The 22,348-nt window shown below is 32.0% G+C and overlaps 1 protein-coding gene across 3 annotated transcripts in view; it reads right to left on the bottom strand.

The window, feature by feature from the left end:
* Positions 1-5,641: 5,641 nt before the first annotated feature.
* The window catches only part of AP3S1 (adaptor related protein complex 3 subunit sigma 1), an 83,727-nt gene continuing 67,020 nt past the window's right edge, over positions 5,642-22,348 (bottom strand). Inside the window, exons 5-7 of one of the 3 annotated variants that reach the window (XM_031938692.1) lie at positions 15,959-16,066; positions 12,545-12,585; positions 6,122-6,244 (exon numbers count right to left, since the gene is read on the bottom strand). In XM_031938692.1, the coding sequence (XP_031794552.1) occupies positions 12,550-12,585; positions 15,959-16,066 (144 nt within the window). In that variant the 3' untranslated portion in view covers positions 6,122-6,244; positions 12,545-12,549. Of the gene's footprint in view, positions 6,245-12,544; positions 12,586-15,958; positions 16,067-22,348 lie in introns of all 3 variants that reach the window. The other 2 variants (XM_031938685.1, XM_031938697.1) reach the window with 2 other exon arrangements.

Below are 22,348 nucleotides of genomic sequence, written 5' to 3'. Positions count from 1 at the left end.
ACCCACTCACTGAAACAAAGTTGTCAGGAAGGGATCATCAAGTGTTAGAGAGAAGATAATGAGCTTAGTTTTTAGACAAAACTTAAAGGGAATATTCAGCAAAGAGAGAGGTAAGGCTTTTTGTTTACTCAACTAGATTTGGTTATTATAGTTGATCCTTCATTTTCAAAGAGGACCAATATTACAGGTGACATCTTGACTCAGATGAATTAGATTTGAGATAAAAGTTGCACAGTTGTCAGCCTCACTCTTGTAGTCATCCATCAAAGAGGTAATAATTAAAATTTTAGGTCTGGATGAGATTTCAGAGATAAGTATGGAGAAAACCAGAAGACTAAACCTTAGAACAGGCCAGAATTTAGAGAAGAGGAGAGCTTTAGAATTGACACTACCCCTTACAAATCTATCTAACCAATTTTTTTAATCTTCTAAAATCATATACTTCTTACATGATCAGCCATTGAAATAAAATCCTTAGATGTTTAACCAATTTAAGTCAGTTTTAAAATTAGTTTAAAATAATAAATTAATAAGGACTGAGAAGAAAATTATGGAAACTTAAATCTATCTGTCTGTATCCATCTTACAAAAAACTTCAATAGCCAAGGGAAAAAAGCTAACATGAAGGGAAAGAGAGGGGAACAAGTTTGGGTTTTTTGGTGGTTGTTTTGTTTTCTTTTTAGTTTTTAGGTATGCATACAAAGGAACAATATCAATGAAAAACTATATACTTAAGGGAAAAATTCCTCTTTAGAGAAGAAAAAATGAAGAACATGCGATTTAATCAGCCAGTGTTCTTCTTTTTCATATTAACAAGCAAGGTTAATCAGAAACAGAAAAATGTGACTCAGATGACAGCATGATTCCAAAATTCTTCATTATTTTAGGTTCTTCCTGCTGAACCACTACATTATCAATCAATTAAGTCCCCACCACAATTTAATAAGGTTATTAAAGTTGAATGAAGTATTAAAATACAAAGCAAATACTCCTTTTATAAATAATGTCAGATCCTGCAAAACTGACCTAAATAAAATCAGAGACTCTTATAATACAGTTCTTAAAATTCCCAGGGATAAATCTTCGTTTGCTATTGGAGTTTCTACGTTACTTTTCATTCGTTCTTCTTTCAGCAGGCCTCCTCTTAACACAATTAAGAGGTTTTAATAAAGGCACCAGAAATGCTAATATGAAATAGATTTGGGTGAACATAATTATAAAACATATTATAAAATAATATTGATCTGAATAAGCAATTTGCTTTAGAGAAACAACTTTTCAAGTCTCATAGGAGCAGAGATGGATAAGGAGAGGCATCTCCAATCCACCACTTGAATGGGATTATCACTTTTTATTCTGGACAGGGCCTGCCCTTAAGCCAGTCCTCTAGTAGTTTCTTTGAGACTGGAACAAAATGAGACACACATAAGTCATTTCAACAATAAACAAAAGAAGATTTATTTAGCCATAGCATTCAACAAGAATATACTCCAAGTCATCCACGTTAATTCAGCTGAGTGAAACTTCTCTGCCTGAGTTGTTCAATAGGGTCTCATAGCCAAGCATCTGAATGTGGCTGGAATTCTTTTTGCTTGGTTGATCAGGAAATGATTTTAACAGTCTGAAACTTAAGTCTTCTGAGTCAATCAAATCTCAGGAATGGTTTCCATACATTGTAAGGAAAAAAAACTAGCTTAACTTGTACAAGGGAGAGGTTGGGTTATTGCGCTCTCTTTTCCTCCAAAGCGCGACACAGATGAAGATTTGACTGAGGAGCAGTTAAACAGGGAGGAGAAATGTGAGATTACAAAAATGGAGAAAGGAAGGAATCCCCAAGAGGAGGTGATCAAGTGCTAAATGTTAGAGAAAAGTCAAGAAGGTTGATCAAGGCTGTTAGATTTTACCATGAAGAGATCATTAATAACTCTGAAGAGGGTGGTTTCAGTTGAGTGTTGATGCTCACAACTGTATGGAGGACTGCTAAGAAAACTTAGAAAAATGATAAGAAACGGAGACGTGAAGAATGACAGATGAGTCATCTGCACTAATACTTGTTATTTGTCCTTCGTTCTCAAAGAGGACCATGACACAAGGAAAGTGACACCATGACACACAAGTGAGTTGGATTTATGTGAGGAAGGGCTGTGCTAAGTCACCAGTCTCACTTTCTCCTTCAGAACTATCTGGATTCAGTGGCAAGATACAGATCAGGATGACAGGAGATGGCCCTAAATGATTTTCATAATATGAGAAGAGCTAAAGAAAGATCCCCAAGCACGTTGGGCAGAGCTTCCTATGTACAAAAACAGAAGTTGCACAAGATGAAAAATTATGAATAGATTTTGTGTCATGTTAGGGATAGTGACATATTAATGGTATCACCAGCTAGAAGAAGGAGCCCAGATATTTTCATATAAAGAAACCGAGGCCCAAAGGATTAAGTGTCTTATCCAAGATCTTATTATTCAGTCATCTTTCAGCCATTTCTGACTCTTTTGCAGACCCATTTGGAGATTTCTTGGCAAAGATACAGGAGTGATTTGCTATTTCCTTCTCCCAGCTATTTTACAGATGAGGAAACTGAGGCAAATAGTTAAGTGACTTGCCCAGGATCACATAGCTATTAAGCGTCTAAAGCTAGATGTGACCTCAGAAAGATCTTCCTTTTCTTCATGCTTCCTGACTCCAGATCTGGCACTTTGTCCACTACACTATGTAGTTGCCCCTGCCCAAGATCTTACACAAGTAAATACAAGTAATAAGTGTCAGGAATGGGATTTGAACCCAGGTCCTGATTCTCTTTTAAATCTCTGCTTCATAAAACCTTTTCTTTTTCAAGACACTTCAAGCATCATCTTGTATATGAAGTCCTTCCCAATAATCTTAACTACTGGGTACCTCCTTTGAAACTGCCTTGTATTTAACGACTTTATATTTATATGCATATGAAGAAAATTATCAGAAGCAGCAGAATTGATGAGGTTCTCTTACTGTTCAGGCTGTGTTGGCTATTTCACAGCTCTATAAAGGATTCTTATGTTTCAGAATTTTTAGAGTACTAAGTTTAATTAAGAGTTAAAGTACATTTCAATTCTCTTTCTAAATTTTTTAATGTCTAGACACAATTATTTCCGGTTTATTTTAGTTTACAATATGTAGGGTTCTGCAAACTTGTCTTTTTAAATAAAAATTTCTATAATTTTACTTTACTATACTTGGTTTCCTTTGTAACTTTTTTTATTTCATGCATTTAAAAACTTTCTTCTAAAAAGGAGTGCACAGGTTTCCCCAGGCCTGCCAAAGGGGCTGATGAAATACACATACACACCCCCATATACACACATATGAGTTAGAAACTCATTTCTTTTTTTTACTATGTTGTCCAAATCACAATCTTAGGACTGGTTTTAGTAATATAGATAAACCTTATTTAATTAACTTTCTTCTTAAACTTGGACTTGTGATTTTACCATTATAGGCAACTCTTAGCAAAGAAATTCCTTCTAAATAATTCAGTCACCAAATGGTCTGCAGATTCCAGGGTTGCCTGAGCCCTCAGAAGATGATTTGCCCAGAGTCACCTAAATGAAAGGGATCTTGTCACAGCCTTTTTACTGTGTCACTTTACCACAGCTCGAATTAGGAAGTTTTTCCTTACATCAAGCCTAAATCTGATTCTCTACAACTTCTACCCCCTACTCCTCATTCTTTCTGGTGCCAAGAAAAACAAATCTAATTCTTAAATGACTATTAAGTCCACTACTTTTAAAAAAAAAAAGTGAGACATTTTCCTTATCAATAGTAATCAACATAATGTATTCTTGGAAAGATTTAGTTTTTCGTTCCTTTTTTAATACACAATTTTGGGGGTAATTTTGATATTCAACAACCTAAATAAAATGCAAAGTTCTATCTATTCATTTAATAATGATGAAATATAATTCAGTATTAAAATCAGTATCAAGGAATAAGTTTAGCCTTATAGTTTACATTTTCCATGTTGGAAGCTCAAAAATCATTTCTCCTTCAGTCTCTCTTTGTAGAGTTTATACAGATATTCCAATAGCAAAATGAAAGGGGAAAAGGGACCCGATACAATACTGCAAGATCTATATGAAAATTACACCTATGCTAACCTGCCTTGATCTTGAGCAGAGTGACTAACATCCTCTAGTCTTAATGTCTTATTGTTGTTGTTCAGTCATTTTTTGATCATGCCTGACTCTTTGTGACCCCATTTGGGATTTTCTAGACAAAGACAATGGAGTGGTTTGTCATTTTCTTCTCCAACTCATATTACAGATGAAGAAACTGAGGCAAACAGAGTTAAATGACTTAAGCCAGAATCACACAGCTAGTAAACATCTGAGCTCAGACTTAGCTTGGTAAGAGAAGTCTTTTTGACTCCAGGTTCATTATGCTATCTACTGCGCCATCTTACAACTGTCCAACTCCTAGAAGTTTTATAAGGATCCCATGAAGTAACACATGTAAAAATACTTTATAAATTATAAAGCAGTAAATAAATAAATAAATTCTGACTGGGATTTCCAAACTTAGTAGCCAAAACAAATTTTAAAAAAACCTCAACAACAAAAAAGCTACTTTTTTTGATCCTGTTACATACATATAAAAGAAAAACTTATGTTTCATTTAGAAAGTTCAACAAGAAAAAAATTTCTTTCTAAATCCATATTTATAATACCCTTACCTAATGTTCCTCTTCTCCAAAATACAATCTAGATGCTTTTTTTTTCCAATTCCCAAACGCTCATGATATTAACTCAACTAATATTTACCCAAACTTAGGTGAAATATCTGGTCCAAGCCCTGAATGTTCTCAGAATTAAAATAATTTCATAATTTTTGGATGGAAATTCTCTTAATGCAACTTACTATAACCTTACAAACATTTACAGGAAGTTGTCAATTAACAGATATTTATTAAGTACCTACTATGTGCTAAGCAGTTCACTAAACACTATAGATACAAATACAAATACAAAAAAGAAAAAGAAAAAGAAAAAAGACAGTTGCATCTGTGGGAACGGATAAGTGTGGACACCAATCAAATTAAGCATTTATTTTATTTATTTATTTATTTTTTGCTGAGGCAGCTGGTGTTAAGGGACCTTCCCAGGATCACACAGCCAGGAAGTGTTAAGTTTCTGAGGCCAGATTTGAACTCAGGTTCTCCGGACTTCAGGGATGGCACTCTATCCATTCACCAGCTCACCATTCACTACCATTCACCCAAATTAAGCATTTTGAAATTACTTTTCCTTATCTGAACAAGAAATAAGTCAAAAGTTAGATGGTTTCAAATATAGTATATAAAATTAACCTTAATCTTACAATTTTCTTTCTGAAATGTAAAAGGATGAGATTTTGGTTAGCATAGTGCAACATATACGCTAAACTAAATAATATACTCTATACTAAAGAGTATATTCTATTTCTGAACAACATAAAATAGCTCAGTGGATTTCTTACTAGAGTTTTAAGATATTTGCAATTTTGGTAGCAATCAATATCACCTCAATTTATTTTATAATAATGATAAAATATAATTTTGCTGAGGAAAAAAAAAAAAAAACCATGATTGCCAAATGCGATTTCAAAGAAACAGATGCTTTAGAAATCCAGTTCATTTATAGTTTATTTTTTTTTAAAAAAAGAACAGAATATTTTCATGCAACACATGTAGTTTTTAAATAATCATGACAATTAGCAGGAAGAGTTAAGGAATGCTGCACTTATAGAATTCCATGAAATATACAAAATGCCCCAATATTTTGGGTTCTACATAATAAAGGAATACCTTAAATACATTGTTAAAATACTGTAGCAACCAAGATGACACGCCTCATGAGGGCATAGGAATGTAATTTAGGAAAAAAAAAATCACACAGGAACTATTCATTTCCTTAAAAATCACTGAGCCAAGACAAAAGCAATATTCATCTTTATATACTGATTTTATACACAATTCTATACAATACCTTTTCTTAAATCAATCCAACAGCAAAAATTAAGACTCTTTTTTGGTAAACAATTGCATGGTAAACCTAGATGACTTTTTTCTCTCCTGGATTTTACCTGGGAGTAGCCTTTTTTATTTAAAAGAGGGCAGGTTTGGCACTTTTATACTGATGTCACCAATGTTAATATTTCTTGGGATCTCAGGAAGATTCATATTCTTTACAGCGGATACTGCACGGGCTGGAGCTCCTGCTAAGCCAGCCTGTATATAGAGGTAAATAAAAGAAAAAAAAAAAAAAAAAAAAAAAAAAGAAAATGTCCAACTCAGGTATAATTCATCACAAAACTGGTGTACACAATGGAAGACAGTGACAAGGTATTTCAAATAACAAGATTAAAAGACCAGATGGTAGTTTTGGTTTGTATGGGATGAGTTACTTTGAAGTACTAAACTAGAGAAAACAATTCACACATTTTAAAATATAGTGAATTACATGCAATGGTAACGGAATATAAATGGGAGAAGAAAGGGGAAAATCTAAAGTATATGTTAACTGATAAATACTAGTGAGAAATTTTAAAGCAGAATTAAAAATGGCTTAAATCACATTACTTCTTGCCATTATAGATAAGATCATTCATTTTAGTCACCTGGATCTCTTAAGTTAGCCAAGAATTCTGTCTATACAATTATTTTTATTTAATGGGGGTATATAACTTATATCACTATTTACTACCAACTTTTATAATGAAATCTTTAGAATCATGAGGAAAGACATAACGGTGTCCCATCTCTGATATGGGTATGTGTGTATGTATATGTATGTATGTGTCTATATATACATATATGTGCATGTCTGTGTGTTACATATACACATACATACAGGCAGGAAATACGATCTTGGACATGTAACTTTTCTAAAATGACAAGCTGCAGACAAAGTCCTGCATTGGGAGAGGCAGTTTTCTCACCAAGGAGTTTCCTATAGCAGGAAAATCCCCAGTCTTGTCCCTAATCCTTTCAAATGTGAGACACAGTAAGGTCTCATAGAAAGTTGTATTCAGTTACTATTTTTTCTAAGTTTTTACTATAAAAGCAATGAATGTGTTTTATGACAGTGTCAAAACTGAAATCTTGATCAAGCTTGTGTATGATACTGATTTGTAAAATTCAATCTCTAAACCATTTCAAAATAATTAAATTCTGAAATTTATTTTCTAAAATTGGAAGAATCTGTCCAAGCTTGAATAGAGAAGCTTCAATGCTTTCCAATTAATCTTTTACACAAATTATTTTAATCTGAAAAGAGGTGTGCCTGAAAATATTTTCTTAGTTAGCAGGCAAAAGGATAATCTGTAATCCCTGAGACTATAAAAACAAAAACAAAAAAAATTTAGACATTATAGGATGCAAAGATTCAACACATAAGTTCACTTTAATAAGCATAAGTTCAGAGGCAGTCACCTAAATGAAAGACTTCATTAGTAGTTCCTTCATAAATGTGCTCATGATAATTTCAGTTTGATTTTTTTTTTCCATTGCAGAGCACTACTGGCAAATAGAGGGATAGGTAAATGAATTAAAGCGTATGTAAAATTCTTTGCTCTCATCATATCAGATATATATATATATATATATTTATTTTTGCTGAGGCAATTGGGGTTAAATGACTTGCCCAGGGTCACACAGCTAGGAAGTGTTAAGTATCTGAGGCCACATTTGAACTCAAGTCTTCCTGACTTCAGGGCTGGTGCTCTATTCATTGTGCCACCTAGCTGCCCCTGTATATTTTAAAATAAGTTATTAGTATAAGAGAAACATGAAAAGAATATCTATTTTCCCTTAAAAAAAATTCAACTATCCTTAAGTTTGGAAGCTTAATTTGTTGACCAATATTTCTTGAAAAATGCCTTATAATTAAAATGAAAACATCTGAATTTGGTATCAATTTGCATGAAAGCTGATGAAAGCAACAACAAAAAAAGCAACACCCATCAAATTTTCCAGTAGTGCAATGAAAAATATAGGTAGGAAATGCCAACTATAATGTCAATTTTATAGAAATACATAATTTAAAGTTCCTTTAAATAGTCTGCTAAGAGCTTGAACAGCAAGAGAAATTGTCTTCTTATATGAATCTAATCCTCTCTTAAAGATATTTCATCTGAAAAAAATCTTGACCAACACAAAACAGGAAGGTGTAAGGTATTTTTTGAATAAAGGATGAACTCACTATTAAGAAACGAAAAAAGTAATGGATTATCAATTATAAAATGAAAATAATAGGAGGACCAGCAAAATATCATCAATGATAAATGGCCCACCTAAACAACCATGGGTGAGATTTTAAACAGAAAGATCACCTGGATGACATGGATGAAAACCCTCTAACCCCAATTAAGGGAATATTTGGGTTGAGGCATTCAAATATCTCAATGTAGGTTAATTGTTTTTGTTAATGAACAACTAAAAACTGAAATAAAACTATGCATTTTACCTACCTGAAGCTATCCTTTTTATATTGATAACTGTACTTTCTCCCGCCCCCAAGACAGTGGAAACACAAATGAATGTTGTTTAGCATACTACATTTTACACGGAGACACGCTTTTTAGTTCATCTTCCATCTAGCACAATTTAGATGGTTTCAGTTAAAAGAGATCCCAGAATAAGAGCTGATATAACTTCTTTTCAAACTTCCTTTTTTTTGTGACGGGAAGTATGTTGATTGCAAAGGGAGATGCAGTTTATTTTACAAAACTGTACAGACTTCCTGGAACTATGATCCTTTTTCCAAGTTGAAAAAAATCTGTAACTTTTCAAATTGTCATGCTGATTTCCCATAGACTTCTGTAATAACAGTTTTCCATGTTTCCAAATTCTCAACAGTTCTCAAGACTGAGTTGTATAATATTCCAACAAAAGATGAACAATCTTAATTTTAAAAAGCTAATAAATTTTTTTAAAAAGTTTCGACACTAAAGTAATAGTGACCCTCTAAAAAAATGTTACCCATAGGATATTTTTATTGGATGGCATGCTTCAATTTTTATAAACTGTAAAGTATTTCCTTCAACATTAAAATAAATGGTTATCAAGCCTTCAAGAATTTAAATCTGAATTTTGGCAAATAATAGATGAGTACTAAATTATATTTTTGTAACTTGCATTAAATTGTTTCTTTGCAAACATGGTCTCAAAGATGATATCTTGCTAATGACTGCTGTTAGCTGCTAATGAGAATATAATCAATTCAATATAATTAATTTCAAATAACATAGTTGTGTCATACATAGCCCTCAATGTGCAAAACTGCTAAAAAAGTTATGAAGCCCAAGGAACTATAATCCTTCTAAACATAAGCAACAAGCCCATAAACATGCAGAGGATGACAACTACTTAAAACACACAAATGAATTAACAGAATACAAATTATTTCTCAAGTATGTTCAATATTTTTGTAATATATAATATAAAATCAAACAATATAAAGGATTAAAGGAATCGAATTAAAATTGTTCACCCCACTGATTAATTGAACTAGCATTACTGTTTGGGAAACTTGGCAAGTAGGGGAGAGAATAAAAATGTTGGAAAAAATTCTATGGTGACAAAAATTGTTCTAAGGCAGCCAGTATTTTTAGCCAGGTTCTTAAAATAAACTATTGGTAGCCATACATGTATGTAAATATAAATATAAAATCTTACTTTACAAAAGAATATCATTCACATGAGACAAGAAATGGTGAAATAAAATTTTCTCTTAGTTTCCCTATTAAAAGTGAAAAAATTGGATGACAGAATCATTGATCTAGAGTAGTGGTTCTCAAAATATGGTCTAGAGAATCCTAGAAAGTCTCTGAAATTCTTTTAGAGGGTCTACAAATTCAAAATTAATTTTTATTTTTAACATGATAAATATAACCCACATAAACAAAAACTCTTTGGACAAATCCTCCGCAAGAGGAAGGAGCCTCAGGAATTCAACAATTCACTGAATCCAAGGAAAAGAAATATGCTAAATAGAAAATAATATAATTTAATAAAATAAAAATTTAAAATAATTTTCACTCTTATCAGAATAATTTTCTTCCAGAAAAGGAAGATCCTATTGATGCACAAAGGCGATTAACATTTTAAAACAAAACAACACAAAACAAAAAACCCACACCCAATCCTTTTTTTTAAGACATTAAAAGTTTTCAAGAATCAAACAAATGTGATTTGTATATTTTAAAATAGCTGATGGAAATTAGGCTTGCCTCTAACAATACAAGTTAGCATTCAAAAGATTCAAGAAAATATAATTTATGTGAAATACAATAATGGAGAATGAGAAAGTACTGGAGAAATAACTTGTTTCCATCCGTATTGTACTTGAGTACTGCTAAGGCTGGCATACTTTACCATTTTCACTTCCCAAAATAAATATATGAATTTGAAGCAATAAGATTATGAATTGGATGAAAGAATGATGTATAGGATATAAAAGGATGACCACGTTTTCTCTCCCATGAGATTAAATGAAGGAACAGAATTAAGAGAAAGAAAACAAAATGAAGTCTGCAAGTATATCAAAATGAGGCCAAACAGATAGAAGACTTATACAGACATACTCTTAGAAATTTCAAGCACCTGAATCACAAAGATAGTAATGGATGGGTATGATTTGTTTTTGGTTTTGTTTTTAAAGTGCCAGACCCAAAAATAAACAGAATATGTGCAAGCATAACTCAAAAAGCAGCATTACTAAGATTTCAAAGATCCTGCAAGTCCCCTTTCCTTATGCAATAAATAAGAAGTATTTACTGGAAGGAAAGGAAGAGTGTTACATTAGCTATTTTTTAAAGTAGTAAAATATTTTCTTACCATCTTAAAAATTTTCTTCCAACTTGAAAATATTGCAAAATAAAGATGGTAGTTGCAAATATTTTATATATTTAAAATTTTTTTCTCCACCTTTCTAAATAAATTCTGGTAATGTGATATCATATCATAATTTTGATTTAAAAGACTGGCATGGGAAATACCAGCCTTATCAAACATACTATTAAATGGTTTCAGACCCCAAATCATTAACAAAATATCTGCAGATTTTGAAAATATATATTTTAAGCAAGGTGAACATTTGCAATATTTTTGCTTTTGAATATGAATTACCCATTGAAGTAATGAATTCCAAGGAACAGGAAGCAGCCTAGAAACCCAGAAGCTCTACTCCTAGGTCAGTGGAATGCTCTTTGGGGCCAGTGTTTAATATTTCACCTATAAACATTCACATTAGAATTAATTAACTTTCTTCAAATTTTTACTGAATAACTAGCCTAATGATCTCTGTAACTATACAATGTAATATAAATGCTAAATATAATTTATTTTCAGGGTGTCCCAAAACTCTTTAATGCAATTGTAAAAGGTAGCCATTTTAAATTGCATTAAGAGTTTTAAGACATACTGTATAAAATTAGATTCTTTTTAAGTGAGAGAAAACTGCCAAATAAGCAGTGATTTTGTATAGACCATACTGTCCTTCTTTGTAGATATCTACAAAGGATTGGCTAGTACAAAACAAGACATCTCTTGGACTCATCCTCCATTATTTATGTTGTTTGGATGTAAGGAGTACCACTATTTAGTAGGAATACCCATTTGAAATGGTAGAAATCTCTATCATACAGGCAATGATATGGTAAAAAGAATACTACACTCAGTAGAGAAGATTTGGTTCTGAGTGATTATTGTGTCACTTACTGTATGAATTTAGACAAGGCAGAATCTCTCTGAACTTCAATTTGCTAGTCAGTAAAACAAAGCTAGGATAAGAATATTTGTACTACTTTATCTCACAGATGTGATGAGAGCACTATAAAATACAAAGAAATGTGAAGTAGTATCACCACCAAATAATTAAAAAATTTGAAGGGTTTCTAACTCTGACATTTGTAAATAAGCTTTTAATATGAATTTATTCATAACTGTTAAAACTTCCAGGTTTGAAAACTATTTGGAAAAAATGCTTACTGTTCACCTGCCATCTACCCTAAAACTTCTCTGCTTCTTGTTTCACACACAAGAACCCAAAGGACTGGTTTCTATTTTCTGATTTATTAACTTCCAAATTCAGCAAGATATTTTTTTAAACAATGAAATGCCTGATTTGGAGACTGAGAAATGAAAATGTCTGTGATAGGTAAATTATTAGACTGGTTCTGCCATATAATGCCTTTCCCCCAAGTCCCCAAACATTTACACACAAATTAGATTGTCATTATACAGATGTGCCAGTTAAATGACAATGTTAAAAAAAATTAAACTGTTTCATTCTACAACACAGGCAGACAAAACAGAACATGACAACAACGATGTGCTAGTAAAATATACTAAGTCCAATAAAAAATGAGGAACTACAAGAAGGAACTAGCATGAAAAATAGGCTACAGGGACTGGTATGGGTTCATTAACATAAAGAATTTTTGAGTCTGGCCTAAATAATTTATTGCCTTTTGACATCATTTTGCTTTCCCTTTGTTAAAAGCACATTTTTCTCAAAGTCAGCAATACCTTGTCTACCTGTCCTGTCTGGGAGACTGAAAGATAAAGGTCTGTAAGAGAGAAGAATGGAAAGAGCTAGAAAGATCAGGAGGTTCGGAAAAACGAGGACTGACTTAGTAGAGACTAATTCATATCCAATTTACCCTCTTAACAATAAGACCATATACACATACAACAGCTAACCAAATCTCCCCTTCCCCACCCGCCTACCTCCACCCCCATCCCTCTCCAAGAGAAGTCCTTTAGATTCCCAAGTCCCCATCTTAAACCCTCCTCTCTTCAGTTTCAAAGGTAGCTTAAAGCATTCTTCTAGCCAAAACAGAATGGCTGGAAAGAAACTCATTCAGGGACTATTTTTGCTCCTCCTCGACTGGGGACAATATTGAGCAAAGAAGGATTTCTTTCTTTTAGGTGCCTAAAACTCAACAGTACTTTCTATATCACTCAGCTAAATAACAGAAAATAGGCTTATTTTGGCCCAGCACTATAAGAACTGTTACAATGGTTAGGATATGTAGCAAAACCTTTAATTTCAGAAAATATAAAATAGCCTAAGTAGATTTTAAACAATTTTCAAGCTACATTTCAGTCATACATTAGATAATTTTTAAAAGATTAAAAATTAGTCTCTAAAAATATAACATTACAAATATTTTTTAAAATCATGGTAACCAATCTTGATAAAATTAAAAATCTTATTGAATTTCAATTTAATCTCTCAATATATTTTCACTCACAAAGCAAATTCCATTTTTAATTCAAATGATTAAGGATTGTATTTTTATTAAAATAAATACAGATTACTGTCTAAAGATAATTTCTGAATTTAAAATGCTTTAGTTTCACATGAAAATGAGAAATACTTTGAAAGATTTTGTTTTCATTTTTCTGAAGCCAAATGTGAGTACTCATAACTAACATAAAGAAAAATATATTACTGAAAACTAGTATGTACAAGGCCAATATAACTTTTAACATTCATAGGTAAAAGCACACAATCTAAAAAAAAAAAAAAACAAAACAAAAAAAAAAAACATCAATAATTCTATAACTTAAAATGCTATGCTATAACTTATTTAAAGAGCTATTGCAATTAGAGAAACTATTTAAAGTTTTTAATTTTATGGTACATCTTTTAATAAAAAATGTTCATTTATTCCTAAGCATAACATACAAAAAAAAAAAAGTTTATTTGGTAGCAGTTAATAAATGGTAAACACATAACAGATTATTGATGAATCAATTCTATATGCCTTAAGCACAATTACAGACTATCTTTAAAAGTATATCTGTGAATGGTTTAAAAAAAATAAACAGAAATTTAGTTATTATGTTCTTATACAATAATTTCACCTACCACTTTACATGTATTCAATTGGTTTTTCTCTTGTATTTACTGCTTTCTATAGTGAAGTAGGGCATCCCCCCAAAAAAGAATTCATGTAAATTATAAACATAATCCATTACATAATTATTTTTGGTACTTTGTTACTTAATTTTTTTTTCAAGGCAATCAGGATTTGATCAGGGTCACACAGCTAGTGTCTGAAGCTGCATTTGAACTCAAGTTCTCCCGACTTCAGGGATGGTGTTCTAACCACTGTACCACCAGACTGCCACCTTTGCAACTTAAATTTAGCATTACATGTGTACAGATACAGAGAAACATACTAAATTCTACCTCAAGTATTTGAAAGTAAGTAGGGTATAAATGTTAAAAAAAACTAACAAAATATCGTATCAGAAAGAAAAGAAAATCAAGTCAATTCCAATGAAGAGAGCTTAGTACCTTAAAAACAGTTATTATTTCTGTGATTTGAAAATTCTATACAAGCATTCAAAATTTTTTTCCTTTTTTTTTTTTAACAATAGCATAAGATTCAAAAATTACCATAAATTCATTTTAAGAAGATTACAATTTGTTTAAAGTTTTATTTCTTGCTTCTTCAGATCCTTGGCTACATAGATTCAAAAACAATGTTAATGGATAATAAATATTTCACATATTTCTATAAACAAACTTTCTAAATTCTTTATTTTAGCCTTGTTACATGTAAATATACTGGTCACCAGCATTAGATCATTTAAGATACTGTTTCTGGTTACTTTTGTCTACACAATTCCTGTTTATGGAGTTTTTTCATTTCAAAAATGCATGTTTTCAGTTCTTCTCTAACTGAGACAAAACATACTATTCCTTCAAACAATAACAAATATATCTTCTCTATAGAGCATAAACATAATTTCTAATAAGAATGAAAAGAAAGCATGTTTTACAGAAAGGAAAAAAGAATATAAAAACTATAATTCTATTTTAAATTAAATCCCAGAGGAAAGGAAACATTTTTTTTAAACAGAATTTAGAATCTCCCTAAAGTTCATACTTATCTGTCAATGGCTTTATTCGTTCAAAGTAAAAGGATATTCAATTGACTTTAGTAATGCTGAAAAAGATTTACATTAACTTCATAATTTCCTACTAAATAACAAGTCTACTTATTTTCATTTGAAATTACCAGTTTAGTAGTAAGTTTAAAATTTAAAAGCTGTAAATGTTTGAGATTTCATTAGGAACTACAAGATATTTTTCAAATCATTTTGCCAATATGAATATAGTTTTAAAGATCGACAGCAATGAACATCTCCAAATAGTGACCAATGTTCAAAGCTGTATTCTCCATAGTAATCTAGAATAAAGCCTCAGAGGGTGAGTATCCACTTGGATCCTGAGAATTCATGCTGCAGATATGCTGGCCCATGGGTGTAAGGCAGGAGATAAAACAGAGCCAGCAAATTATTGATAAAGATCAAGTTGGCTTCAATCAATCTGACATTTATAAATGAACACAAACTCTACTAGATGGGTCAACAATATTAAATTAAATCTTTCCAAAAAATCCAATATAAGTCATGAAGTAATTCAAATAACTAGAGGCAGCTTTCTTTCACTATATGATCAAGTTTATTAATAATCTATTTTAGTTTGAAACATTTCTCTTCACACAAACCCTACCTGCCCCTTTTCTTCCAAAACAATCTTTATTACACAGATTTAATTATGGATATAAAGCTTACTTCTAGGATTTCTTTAATAAGGAAGCTGCAATTACTGTTTAAAACGTTTTAGAAAAGATATTGGATTCCATTATGGCAAGGAGTACTTCAAAGACTTGAGCAACAAGGCTCAGGATTTAAAAATCTTAAAACAGATGTTTTAGTTAAAGAAAGCCTATATCTGACTATTACATGGTGCCAGAACACTAAATAAGCTATAAATGTACATGGTCCATTTTCTAGCAGAGCAAGCAAGCCAGCTGTACTTAAGGGTGAGGCTGAAGGACAGACAGTGAAAGCTGCAGATGATGCATTATTTATGATCATGCTCTGGAAACCTTATTTCACTAGAGTACTTATAAAACTTACCTCAGATTTCTCCAGTTTATTTTGTGCATCAATTTGAGTAACAATTTCATTCATATTGGTCTCCAAAACCATTCCCCCCATCACCATTTCTGCCAGAATATTGTGGACCTAAAGGGGGGGAAATGCAGACTAATTAAGAAAATGTACTTTTGTCATATCTGGTAGTCTGTTTTTGGAGTGTTAAGCTTACTGAAACAATGATTAGTTATCATTCCATATTATTCATATGGAAAGAGCTTAATGTCTTTCTGAGTAAATGTAGAGAAGACTTCCATTCAACTAGCCTAGTGTTATTGATACATAATGAGAATAAACACAAACTAAAACATGAAAACAAAAAAAGGGGGGTAAGAAAATAAGGGGGGGAGGAGGAAATCCTTCTACAAGGATTTGAAAAGAGTGTAACTAAGACATCAGTCCTTCTCCCCAACAAAACAGAGAGAACTTTTGCATTCCTCAGGTGACCTTAGACCAATCTCTCCAAGATTCTGTTTCCTAATTTCTAAGACAGGCATTATATTTGCTCCATTTCTATCACATAGTTGTTATGATGAAAGTATTTTCTAAAAACCTGAGAGCAATCTAAGAACATGAATTATTAAATCATAGGCAAGGACAGAAATAGCAATAATTCCATATCGAAAACTATCAATCAATCTCATTAAAACAAGAACACAAGATAAATTTAAAATAAGCAAATTAAACTTATACAATATTTTCCACAAAGGTAGATTATGCATCAAAATGTGTCATATAAGTTAAAGATTATGATGATGTTACTGTTATCACATAATAACTTGTTAAGAAAAATGAGCATTCTGGAGGCGTCAAGTTACCCTCCTAGAAAATACTGAGATTTATTCAGTATGACAACTATCTTTTACTGGAGGCTCTCTTTTGTTTGTTTTAAAGGATGCATTCATAAGACCCCTATTTGCTTCAGTTCCTCATCTGTAAAATGAGCCACTTAAGGAAGTGGCAAAGCATTCCCGAGTCTTGGTCAAGAAAACCCAAAATGGTGTCATGAAGTCTTGGACACAACTGAGAAACTCCCAAACAACAACATACATATGCATATTTAGATGATAACTTGGGGGGGAGGGGGGTATATGTGCACACATGAGTGCATGCATGCAATATACCCAGCAATAAAGGATAAATCTAAAAAATAAATCTATAATGTTGTAAATAAAAATCCTAAGGGGATTTGTTTTAATGAATTGATAAGAACTTAACATAATTTTTGTATGTAAATGTATACTTTTAAATGGCTTGAAGATATATGAAAAGCATATTTCATACAAATCCCTCCCATTTTTGTTTATGTTACCTTGATTTTATTGTCTGAATTAATGAGGTTTTATTCTAGTACTTTTATTTTAAGAATTCAATGTACTTTCAGAGATATTCTCTCATTTTACTTTTCAACAATTTTATTTAGCTCCACAAATGTCACATTTTATTTATATGAAAGAGCACTGATTTAGACCCAGAGAACCTTGGTTCAAATCACAGGATCAAAAAGATTCAGAGCTAGGAGGGCCTTCAGAACCCATCCATAGATGAGGAAACTGTAGCTTTAGATGGGTTAAGTGATTTCTCCAAAGCCCCAGAGAGTAAACCTAGATCTTGCTCACTCCTAGCCCCACACTCTTGTCTAACCAATTCAAATGGAGCTATTTGGTTACCCAAGGTCACTTATTTTCTCTAGGTCTCTCTTATTTTTCTCATGTGCAAAATCAGGAAATAAATTCTGTAGATGGCATTGAGACATTATGGAAATTGTCTGATACCAAATTACCTGTTGCCATAAAGAAGCTCAGGCTTTTCATATCAGTTGTTTTTGTGGTTCAGCAGAGTCTAACTCTGCAGGACCCTATCTGGGATTTGCTTGGCCAAGAAGTGGTTTGCTGTTTTCTTCTCCAGCTTATTTTACAGACAAGGAAGTTTAGGCAAATGGTTAAGTGATTTGTCCAAGGTCACACAGCTAGTAAGTGTCTGAGGCCAGATTTTAATTTAGGCCTTCCCGAGTTCCGATGGCCTTCCACGCAGTCTAGCCACAGTACTCCACAGTGCCCCTTTCCACCAGCTGCAAATCATGGGGCACCATAATCTCTAAATTATAACAAGAAAGGGTGTGATAAGGTGGGTGCAAATAGACTGCAGCCTAACATGTACATCAGAAAAAATCTGAAAGACTTATTGAGGAAATGATGACCAGCAAAGATGACAGAGTCAGTGGTATAGTGAGGAATGCGTATAAATAGGCTAAATGGCAAATTTATATTCCTGATATATAAAGAAAACAAAACTTGGGAGGTGTGGGAGAAGCTTCCAGTTTCTTAAGGAGTTTATGGAGGATCTAGGAAGACAGCCAAAAGACCTATAGGTTGAGAAGACATAGGACTGTGATTTATATCACTGGAAGTATAGCTATATCTTTGAAACAAACAATAAAAAGCATTAAAGTGTTCCTGTAAATTATATGTCAAAAAAAAAAAAGCATTTTAAATGCTCCAAGCTTGCTATTTAAGAATACTTCAAGGACCATAATTCTTTAGATGTGAAGATATACTCTCACCAGTGAAAATCACTGCCCTGCTACAAATTAAAGGGTGATATTCATGACTTATGTCATGCCTCTCTCCATCCTAAATCCAACATCTTTCTGATGACCAAGCTGCCAGAAATGAATCTTTCCAAATTTATAAAGTATATCTTCTATACATTTTTCTGCCAAAAAAGAAATCTTTTTGTAGCTGATCTATTGTTTAAAGATGGAATTAGACCATTACTGTACTAATTCCAATTCCAAGAAAAGACATTAAGATTAATTTTATTGTACATAAAGCAATGCAAGGATGGGTTATATCATATAACTATATAGGATTTTTTGTTTTGTTTTGTTTTTGCTGAGACAAAACAGCAGGATCACACAGCTACAAGTGTTTTAAGTGTCTGAGGCCAGCTTTGAACTCGGGTCCTTCTGACTTTAGGGCTGGTGCTCTATCCACTATGCCACCTAGCCGCTCCCTTTATAGGTTTTTAAAAGTAAATAAATGTAGCAGGAAATTACAATCATTCAGGACTCAGTTCAAATCCTATCTTCTAAAGGCCTTTCTCAGTTTCTTCCTTTCCATACATTTTCACCGCCAGTCTTTCCTCCAAAATTACTTTCTAACTTCTCTCTCTCTCTCATATATATATATATATATATACATACATACATATATATATATATATATGTATGTATCTTCTTCCTACATAAATATTGACATCCATTAAACTATAAGGGGAAAGAGAAAAGAATGCGCATTTATTAACTGCCTACACTATCAAGTGTACCAAACAACTTTTGCCTTTCTTGCTAATCTCAGAGGTTAGCACAATGCCTTCCTAACTTCCTTCGACCCACAGCTCAAATTCCACTTATGCAGGGGGTCTTTTCCAGTCTTCTCCACTGCTAGTATTTTCCCTCTGAAATTATCTTTCATTTACACTGAATATATTATGTACAATTTTTGCATGCTGTCTCTTCCATTAAAATATAAATGCCTGGAGGAAAGGAACAAAAATTTTTTTGCCTTTTTTTTTTTCATTTCCACTATTCTTGCTGGCATATAGTATTTAATAGATTCCTACTGACTGACTATTGGCTAATCTCAGAAAACTGCATTTAATGCAACTGATATAATAACATATTATATAAATTTCTTAACTAACCATATTTTCCTGAATTGTTGTATTACAATATATCAAGTGAAGGAATAATTACACCAAGGTCGCAGAATTCAGGACATATTTGTCTTTCAACAGACAAAGTCAACCTAATATCTTAACACACTGATTCAGAGGTCTTTCTTTTGAAGTCTTTTTTGTTGTTAAGTTTACCTTTGGTAAGCACATCTTTACAGACCAAATTATTGTACTCTCAGCTGAATCTGACGTTGAGATTTCACAAAATTGGCTGAGCAATTAATATGTTTATCCAATGCTTGATGTAAGTCATAATAGCTCTACTCTAAACGGAAGAGGGCTATATGCCCTTATCTTTTCTCCCCAAAGGTTTATGTTGAAAGCAAATTAGAAGTACTCAGAAAATATAATAATCTCAAATTATGAGGAACAAATTAAATCAAGTCTTATTAAACTCTAAAATTTAGTTATACAACTGAAAAGAGCTATTTTGGGGGGGGGGGGTAAAAAATGAAGTGTGTCGCATTAGTATAAAAACAATGAATAACCTGTACGTTAATTCCAAATATTTTTAGCTAATACATTTCATATTTTTATTTATATTTCTTGTACACATAAGTTAAAAATATAATTCTTCAATTTAAATTAAAAAACAGGTGAGATTATAGAAATCCTTTCTGTAGAGTTCTTCAGTTTAATTAAGGTATTTACAAATAAGCTGTTGAGAGAGAAAGCATAAGACAATTGAATAGACCTAATAAATAACAAAAAAAATTTTTTTTTCAAATAATGGAGTTCACTTATTCTTTGGAAAATTCTTTCTTGAAAAAATGTACTATTGATAAGGCAAGATTTTATGAAAAAATGAGAAATAGAGAGACCCATGGAAAATATAATGGATAATTCTGATTACATGAAATTAATTAAGTTTTTACACAAATAAAACTAATGTAGCCAAATTTAAAAGGGAAATAGGAAACTGGAAATACAGCAAATTTTATAGCAAATTTCTGATAAAGGCTTCATTTAACAAATATGTATGAAACCGGGCCAAATTTATAAAAATACTAGCTATTTTCCAGCTGATAAATGATCAAAGTATTTGAAAAGTTAGTTTTCAGAAGAAGAAATCAAAACTATTAATATAACATGAAAAATTTTCTAAATCACTACTAATTAGAGAAATATAAATGAAAAGGACTCTGAAGTACCAGCATACACTTATCAGATTGGCTAGGATGACAGAAAAAGAAAATGACAAATGCTAAAGGGAATATAAAAAAATTGGGATACCATATCAATGCACTGCTGGTAGAGTTGTATTAGTAAACCCACTCTGGAGAACAATTTGGAACTATACCCAAAAGGCTATAAAATTACATCCTTTGATCAAATAGTATCACTAACTAGGTCTGTATTCTAAAGAGATCTAAGAAAAGGCAAAAGGGCCTATTTGTATGAGAACATTTGTAGCAGATATTTTTGTGGCTGCAAAGAATTAAGACAATGAAGAGATAGATGCTCATCAATTGGGGATGTAGTGATTGTGATTGTGATGATTGTGATGAACCACTATTGTGTTACAAAGAAATGACAAGAAGAATGGTTTCATAAAAATTTAAAAAGGCTTATGTGAACTGATGCAACATAAAGTGAGGAGAACCCAGAAGAACATTGTATAAAATAACAGCAGTATTGGAAGGATGAACAACTGTGAAAGACTTAAGTTACTCTGATCCAAGACAATTCCAAAGGACCCATGATGAAACCTGCTATCTACCTCCAGAGAAAGATGAACTGAACTCTGAGTTGAGATTGGAGCACTCTTTTTAGCTTCCTTATTTTTCTTGGGGTGTGTGTGTATCTGCCTGTCTGTTTTTATGTGTTTTCTTTTGTAACATGATTAATATGGAAATCAATTTTGCATGAGTTCACATGTATAATTGACGTACTTTGCCTTGCAAAGGACAAGGAGGAAAGGGAAGGAGAGAATTTGGAATTCAAAAAATTTTTTAAAGGAATGCTAAACATTTAAAACATTAAGTAGGATATATTTAATGAATTACATTTATATATGTACATATATGTACAAATATATCATTATACGTATATAAAGATATATTCCAAATAAATGTATATGTACATGTACAGTCAATCCTCAACTTTTGCAGGATAACATTCCTGGAAAATTATGTGAATATCAAAAATTCAAATCTGATATACTAAACCTATGGGAAATAGGAGATTAGATTCCCCCAACCACCAAAAATTATAATCTTTCACTACAGATTGCTGAAAATTCACTTTTTCTGCATACAATTACATATTTCCATATTTCTCATGTTGTACAAGAAAAATCAGACCAAAATGGGGGGGAAAACTATGAGGAAGGAAAAAAGCTAAAAAGGTGAAAATACTATGTATCAATCCATCTTCAGTTTCTATAATTCTCTAACTACAGATGGCATTTTACCTAAGTCTATTGGAATTGTCTTAGATCATCTCATTGCTAAGAAGAGATAAGTTTATCATAACTGATCATCACATAATCTTGCTATTACTGTGTACAATGCTCTCCTGGTTCTGCTCACTTCACTCAGTCTTAGTTCATCTGCATATAATTTTTTATAACAAAACATTAATTCTGATAATATGCACTCTTCCTAACAAAGTAGCCATGAAATAATTCATAAA

This window comes from Sarcophilus harrisii, chromosome 1 (assembly GCF_902635505.1).
Source record: "Sarcophilus harrisii chromosome 1, mSarHar1.11, whole genome shotgun sequence".
NCBI lineage: Eukaryota > Metazoa > Chordata > Mammalia > Dasyuromorphia > Dasyuridae > Sarcophilus > Sarcophilus harrisii.
The sequence above is the reverse complement of the archived record's forward strand: the minus strand, read 5'-3'. Positions and strand labels throughout refer to the sequence as shown.